The sequence below is a fragment of the Vigna umbellata genome, chromosome 8, assembly GCF_029865625.1.
Source record: "Vigna umbellata cultivar VRB3 chromosome 8, Vumbellata_1.0, whole genome shotgun sequence".
Taxonomy (NCBI): Eukaryota; Viridiplantae; Streptophyta; class Magnoliopsida; order Fabales; family Fabaceae; genus Vigna; species Vigna umbellata.
In genome coordinates, this window is record NC_142172.1 from 36,607,322 (window position 1) to 36,615,315 (window position 7,994).

Genomic DNA, 7,994 nt, shown 5'->3' on the forward strand with positions numbered 1-7,994 from the left:
AACATGATTTTATTTTGAAAAAGTCATTATGTTCATAGAAGACTTTTAATTATGAAAGTGAAATCATCAAAGTAGACGTCAGCTTCTCTGTAAACTAAAATCTACGTCGTGAGCACATAATTCAATTAACACTAATTACACTTTATTAGAAGAAATCGTCATTTTATATGACGATTTCAATTAAAATTTCTTACGTAATTGAATTTTGAACTAAAATCGTTATCTTTTTACAGTTCAAATTCAATTATATCGAAAATTTTAAAAGCAATGATAATTTCAATTCAAAATTTAATTACTTAGAAAATTTTAATTGAATTAGTTATGTGAAATGATATTTCTTATGATTAAATGTAATTAACGTTAATTAAATTAAGTACTCTTAACGTAAACTTTAATTTACAAATAAATTATTCACTTCCATAATTCAAAGTTATCCATAAACAAGGCAACTTCTTCAAAATAAAGTTGTGTTTACACAACACAACTTGATCCTATAAATAATTTTCTTTAAAGGAAATCCTAATATTTTTGAAAACAAATGAAACTCCTTCAGTTAAAAAACCACTCGACCGTATGTTAAAAACCTTAGTTCTTATTTCATATGTTCATGCTACAAAACCTAGAAATATTTTTTAGGGAATAAAATCAAGATTTACTTACGATTAAAAATATATTTAGCTCTTTAACATATTAAAAACTTTATAATCTAAAACTAATTTAAATTATTTATATCTCATTTATTTTGCTATTTTATAAATTGCACTTTATTTATAAAAAATAATATTTACTGAGTAGTCACGTCATAATGAAATGTGGGAACAGTTGACTTAGCCTCGGAGTTTGTATTACTAGTAACCAAAGTCATTCATGTTCACACTTAAAAGAAAATATAACACATCAATATCATAAGCTAAAAAAGTGAGCTCCAAACACAAAAGTGAAGGAAGAGAAGGGCTCAATTTATGAACATGCAGAGCTAAGTTTATTCAATTTTATAGTTGACAATGGAGATAAAGATGAAGCAAAGCCATTATTCATTTTCCCATTCATCATGGGCAAATCAAGTGGCTATATAGCTTTCATCTTGACACAAAAGACATGCATAGACAGTAACTCGACACAGCAAAAAGAAATCCAAATACAAAGGTTTTCCAAATCGTGGAGGCTAAGAATTAACCTCTTCCCCCTCCCCTTCACATTCAGATGTTGCCACTGTTTGGAGCATCACGATGGCAACACTTGTAATTAACAGAAGTCACCTCCATCACACGTCCACATGTAGGATTTGGGCATGTTATAGTCACTAGAACATCTGCATTATTTTTAACAATAGCACATTGTTGACGATCGTATACCTCGTTAAGCTTAATCTTATAGTATTCATCGAAGGCCACGTCAAAGCCTTCTTTTTGAAACACTTTGTCTTTCCATGCATCAAACTCAACCAAAGTTTGACGCATAGGCTCACCGTGACCCAGAACCCTCACGTTAGAGCCTTTGGTGAGAATAGCCCATCCTTGTTGGTCTTGTTTAAGGCAAAGTAAGGTCCTCACAATTTTTTGAATCTCACAGTCCACCACATCCTTATGCTTCTTCAGTCTCTTCCTTTCTATTTCGATCCAGAAACGAGGAACAACCCTGGGCTCATCCTTCCCCAACTCATAGTGATCTATTATAGTATCTGTGTTCAAGATAGCTGCATGCCCTTTTGTTTTCTCCACTGCCACTGCGAAGTCTTGGATCCACTTTTTGTCAGAACCTCCATAGATGAAAATATACCTGTCTCCGGTGACCTAATTCACGTTGAAAACAAAGTTACATAATTAGTTAATTTTCATATCAATCTCTATGATTATCCCTAAAAAGTAATGCACTATTATATCTAACTAACAGCAGTGAACAATTGGTTTACCTGCTGTATTCCAAGATTTGCTTTCTTTGTTGCATCCCAGAACCACTTCCATTTTAGAGTAAGGTCAATACCATCAGATTTCCTAAAGGGGAACGCGTCGATCCCCCATTGGAAAATCAAGTCCATAGCATCTTCATTCAACGTGTCAGCGAGAGGGGTGAGCACTGGGATAATAGGTTTACCCCTGTAATTAAATTTCTCTTTTATTAGGTCAGTGCCTGGTAGCTCAGTGAAGAACTCCACTGCGTACCATTTGATGGTATCCTTCAACGCATTGAATTTGAGTCTTTGCTTGTCGTCCCAGAAAGTCACAATGGGAATCCATAAAATCTTGAAATCCTCTTTCTTGTAGTTTTTTATGATTTCACTTGGATTTTCCTGCAGTCTGTCGTAGAGTGAATTCAAAAGTGAAATCTCATCTTCAATCTTGTCCAGGCTTGAAATGAACAACAAGACATATTTCTGGTCGAAGACTTCAATATCCTGTTTTGAACATACATCAAAAAGAAAAAGACATCATCATTAGTTTTGTCTTTAGATGATTCCAATTTGGCAATATAGCAAAGTGAAAAAGGCTACATTTAATTTTTTTCATAAAAATATGTTGACACAGTCGTCAACTTTTGGATAGATTAATCGGCATATTAATATCATATCAAAAGACAGGCAAAAGATGAGGAGTCTAAATTTCTTAGAGACTAACCTTGGGGGTTTTGATGCTGCCATCATATATTTGGACCTTAGATCCATTATGTTGGATCAGAAGCCTTAAGAATTCTACAATATCTTTGGGATTAGAAAATGCCTTTTTTCGCTTGTAGTAGTCATCTGCATAACCTGCAACAAATAGATATTCTTCTTTTTAGCATCTGATGATCAGTTTCATCATACTTATTGGCTTTCAATAAAATTAAATACAATAAAAAGCATAGCGCAACCTTTTTGCTCTCGGCTCAATTTAAGATGGTCCTGGAATCTAGAAGCAGCAGAAGAAAGCCTTTCCACAAAATGTGATAATGCATAGTCCCTGAAATACATTAATAAAGAATTTGAGTTATAATCAGTTATAATATATATATATATATATATATATATATATATATATATATATATATATATATATATTCTACACACTTATCACGTACGTCAACATGCAGTGGTGAATTATATCAGTGACAGTTGAGAAGATAACTTACGACACACCAACGAGGTTTCCGGTGGCAGCAATAAGGGAAGAAATTATCCAATATACAACAACAGGAACCTCATGAAGGGCATCAGACAAAGATGGCACATCCAGTATGTCGTAACCAAAAGAAGACAATCTTGTCCACTCTTGGATGTCGTGAAGCACCTTCGTCACCAATGCCACCAAAATGGTGGCAGGGTCCTTTCGGGTTTGAATTTGATTCAGTTGTTTCAAGGAGTTTGTAAGTAGGTTATCCGGTGTTGCAGCATCACTGAGGTGCAGAAGATTCCCATACTCCAAAGCGAAAGCAGCTAGAGTCACTAGTGCCTTCGCATCCCACGAGTAGTTTCTGAGGTGATGAAGAATGCACATTGTCGCTTGGTGCATGTAACGTTCACCACGGGGTGTGGTTATCATCTGTTATCATATCATTCTATTACTTGTTTAAAATATTCTTGAAGTATATTAAATTTGTGCTTTTGCAAACGCGAGATCATAATATAATACAAACGAACTCACCCTTTTTGAATGAACAAAAATAAAGCATATTAATATATGTGGAAATAAAGTAAGGAACAATGATTGAGATAACCTGACAGGAAATCAGCTTCATTGTACGAAACTCTGGTTGGAAAACGGTCTGATAAGCTTTGCTTTCAGTTAACCTTGTCTGTCACTCACGATATAACCAATTACGTTAATTAGATTTATACGATAATTAAACATCCGTAGTGTGAATATTTATAGCTAATATACATTGAAAAGGTGATACTACCTATAAATCTATATATAGAAGAAACAACCTATCAAGGAAGATTTGCATTAGTCGGAGGAAGAATGAATGAATGAAAGGAAGTGAACTACATCGTACCTTAAGTACAACACTGGACACAACATCGAAAAGGACATCTACATCGCACTTGTCATCATCATGGAGGTGGGTGACATAAACTTTCTCAAGGATCTCAGAGTCGGTGAGATCAAAGGGGTTCGGCAGCTGGGGTTTTTGCTGCTTGGAAATAGCATCAGCTCCATTGGACAGTGACATGGTGAACCAGGTTTTGGGAGCAAAGCAAGTATTCTTGAACTTGTAAAATCTGAAAGCAAAGGATGCCTTGTGGGGTTTGGTTGGTTCATCCACGTATATATATACACACACACACACATAAGCTGAAGAGGGCACAAGAGTGTAGATTTGGTATAATTACTTTATTGGTATATGAAGAGTTTCGAAAAAAGACAATATACGAAGTAGCTTCTGCTGGGGCCTTTCAAGGCGTGAAATGTGCCTTCTAGTGTGATTTTCATAACCTACCCCTTATGGGGTTCATGGGAAATGTGGGATGACAAAGGATATCATAGGCAATTTGTTGCAAGTTCGCAAAACTTTAGAAAAAGATGATGCCGCTTCCCAAATAGGATCAGAAAAATTTAGGCTTCAAGGAAAGAACAAAAGTACTAACGTAATTTTACTCATCAACAAAGATGCTTCTAGACAGAAATCTTAGAAGATGGACATATGAGAGTACTTATGTGAAATTAAATAATCAACGTTAGCTTTACTAAAGCTTTAAAGTTATATATATCTGTACTCGAGAAATGATGTTTCGTCATCTACATTATGCACTTTAAATTAAAAGCATGTAATATTAACTATCGATTGAAAGAAATTAAGTTGAATAGCTTCATTATATATTTTATTTATTGTAATTCATGAAATCTATTATAATGTCAAGGTGAAACTACTCCTTTATATATATATATATATATATATATATATATATATATATATATATATATATATATATATATATATTGGAATTTAGAGAACCAAAGGGAGCTCAATATAATAAGTAAAAACAGCCTAAGAAAAGGGTTGAGTTTTAAAGGATGTTTCAGGTAAAACAATATATAATTTTAAAATTATATATAGCATCTTTTCTGTACAACGTAATTATCACGTATGCGCTTTAATAGTTATAATATCACCTTGTTTCCTGAATTATACCTTTTTTGTCAAGTTCACAAGGAATGTATCATACAACATTATAAATTACTTACGTGTGTGTAAACTAATATCAAACTCTTAATTACAAACATCTGATTTATTAGTTTATCGTTATACCATTTCGTTTGGTCTAAAATAATACAATATCTAGTACTCTCATATTAATATATTTTTGTATCAATTAAAAATAGAAAAATATTTGAACAATAGACAGAGAATGAATATGAAAGCATCCATTTGTGCCGAGTTATAAAGATTACTATAAGTTCCTGTAAAAGAATATATCACCAGGTTTTAGAAAGGCTGTTATTATCTTTGGTATGCTTATTTCACATCCGAATATTTGTATATACAATTCAATCATTTGAACCGTGAAGTTAAACTATCATTGAATGTGATAAAACATTTCAGAAATTCAAACGTGAATACAAGGAAATCTAAGTGACATGGAGAATAAAAATGAAAATTTTAGACAAAATATAAGAAATATATATATAAATTTATTATCTTGAGATTTTAGATAAAAGAAAAAGTAAATTTGGGTTTGAGTATCATTAGGAATGAGTATCTTTAATGTTTGTCTTTAGAAAGACCCAACAAAACATAACTTTCTTTCTTGGCCCTTGTTCTTTTCTTAGATCTCAGAAGTTGATACATTTGCTTGGCTTGGCCCAGATGCTTTGTAGTACACTTTGTTGAGAGCAACATATATTTGGGAATCTGGTTTAAGGAAAAGCAAAGCTCTTCAAAATCCTTGAATCTCAATCCATGGTTCCTTGCTGTTTCTTTAAATTCCTACTTTCTATGCCAATCCAAAATAAATGAGCAATTGGAGTCATCTTTGTGACGTGAAAGTGTTGGAGATAGGGAAATACGTCAGATCAAGACCAGTAGGGCCAGTTGCCCCATGTATTATGGGCTTACCACTTACTTATAGCTGACCTATGTTTTGACACTTGCTCCGTCCACCACCATGACTGAACGTTCCTACACTATCTCATATTTATTTTCACTTTTATCTAAAATGGATCTCAACATCTGTTTCATTTTTAACGAATGTTCACATAGGTGAACGGATGTTAACATTCGTTTATATATTTTATATTTTAGTTTATTTTTTTTATTTAAAAAAAAATCTTCAACAAATGTGATCCGTTTTAATAAATTTTTTAAAAATATTTTGATTATTATTTAAATAATAATACATAAATTAAATTAATAATTATTATTTTATTAAATAAAATAAAATTAATTTATAAATAATTAAGTAATAAATTTAAAAAATTAAATAATATTTATATATTAATTTAAAATATAACAAATTAAAAAACAAAAAACTAAAAAAAGAAAACTATAACAGATATACAAATGTGGCACATCTGTTTTAATAAATTTTTTTAAAATATTTTGATTATTATTTAAATAATAATACAAAATTAAATTCATAATAATTATTTTATTAAATAAAATAAAATTAATTTATAAATAATTAAGTAATAATTTTAAAAAAATCAAATAATATTTATATATTAATTTAAAATATAATAAATTAAAAAACTAAAAAAATAAAAACTATAACGGATGTCGTCACATCCGTTTTAATAAATGTTTTAAAAATATTTTGATTATTATTTAAATAATAATACATAAATTAAATTAATAATAATTATTTTATTAAATAAAATAAAATTAATTTATAAATAATTAAGTAATAATTTTAAAAAAATTAAATAATATTTATATATTAATTTAAAATATAATAAATTAGAAAACAAAAACAAAAAGAAAACTGACGAATGTCGTGACATCCATTAACGAATGTGGCACATCCGTTTTCATAAAATTTTCAAAAATATTTTAATTATTATTTAAATAATAATACATAAATTAAATTAATAATAATTATTTATTAAATTAAATTAAATTAATTTATAAATAATTATTTAACAATTTTAAAAAAATTAAATAATATTTATATATTAATTTAAAATAATATAAATTAAAATACTAAAAACTAAAAAAAAAGAAAAAAACTCAACAAATGTGGCACATCCATTAACGGATGTCGCACATCCGTTGAATAATTTCTTTTCAACGGATGTCGACATCCGTTTAAAAAAAGAGGTGGGGATGTAGGATATTTTAAAATATAAAGGATAGTTTTGGAATTTAAAAAAAAATGTGATGGTGCAGGGAACAATGTGGAATGGTGTAGGGAGTAACCCTCCTATGTTTTTCTTTTAGTTGGTAGAGCATAGAATAAAAGAGAGTGTTGCTCCCTACACCACCACAAACTGCTCCTGACACCTCCTCATTCCTATTTTGCCCTTTACTAAAATTTAAAATATTAACCCTTAAACGGATCTCAGCATCCGTTAACGGATCTCAGCATCCGTTAACGGATCTTAATGTCCGTTCCTTGAAGGCAAATTTATTATGGAAAGAGTGCACCAGACACTAGTCACGGGACCACGGCCTCTTATCACAACCCCTTACCCATGTGCTTCTGCTATTAATTTTATTCTTCACGCTAATTAGTTTACCTACGTAGTTTGGCCATGACATAAATTAAGCTCCAACCTTATGGAACCTCGTGAAGCCAATTTTTTGTTTGTTTCAATTCTTTTTACAACCTTGGAAGAAAACACATGCAAGATTGAGACTTGTACTTATTTCTTGTACTCCAAAAATCATTTGCCCCATTTTCTAGTTGATAGCAGCTCCAATTGTGCCACACTAACTTGTATTATCATTTTGACTATGGTTCTTTTAATCCTTTCCGACCTTCGAAGTTCATGAATTCATATTTGTTTCTCTTATGCTACAAACAAAGTTTTGTGTCTGATATTTGACAAACTCAAAATTTTGCATGACAGTGTTTTTAA

General features: G+C 30.7%; 1 protein-coding gene across 1 annotated transcript; it reads right to left on the reverse strand.

Moving 5' to 3' along the window:
- Positions 1-938: 938 nt before the first annotated feature.
- LOC148194602 (protein SIEVE ELEMENT OCCLUSION B-like) lies at positions 939-4,204 on the reverse strand. Its single transcript, XM_088095864.1, has 7 exons — positions 3,973-4,204; positions 3,694-3,771; positions 3,109-3,518; positions 2,851-2,939; positions 2,616-2,749; positions 1,913-2,395; positions 939-1,793 (listed from the first exon to the last, which is right to left on the reverse strand). Exons 1-7 carry the CDS (start codon positions 4,147-4,149, stop codon positions 1,200-1,202), a joined length of 1,965 nt encoding a protein of 654 aa, XP_087951990.1. The 5' UTR covers positions 4,150-4,204; the 3' UTR covers positions 939-1,199.
- Between the last annotated feature and the right edge of the window lie 3,790 nt (positions 4,205-7,994).

Bases quoted from the DNA above. Each gene is read 5' to 3' on its own strand.
- LOC148194602 (XM_088095864.1), bottom strand. From the start codon at position 4,149: ATGTCACTGTCCAATGGAGCTGATGCTATTTCCAAGCAGCAAAAACCC. The intron at 3,772-3,972 runs GTACGATGTAGT...CGTGAGTGACAG, and splicing joins TGTCCAGTGTTGTACTTAAG to ACAAGGTTAACTGAAAGCAA. The intron at 2,940-3,108 runs GTAAGTTATCTT...AATGTATTTCAG, and splicing joins GGAAACCTCGTTGGTGTGTC to GGACTATGCATTATCACATT.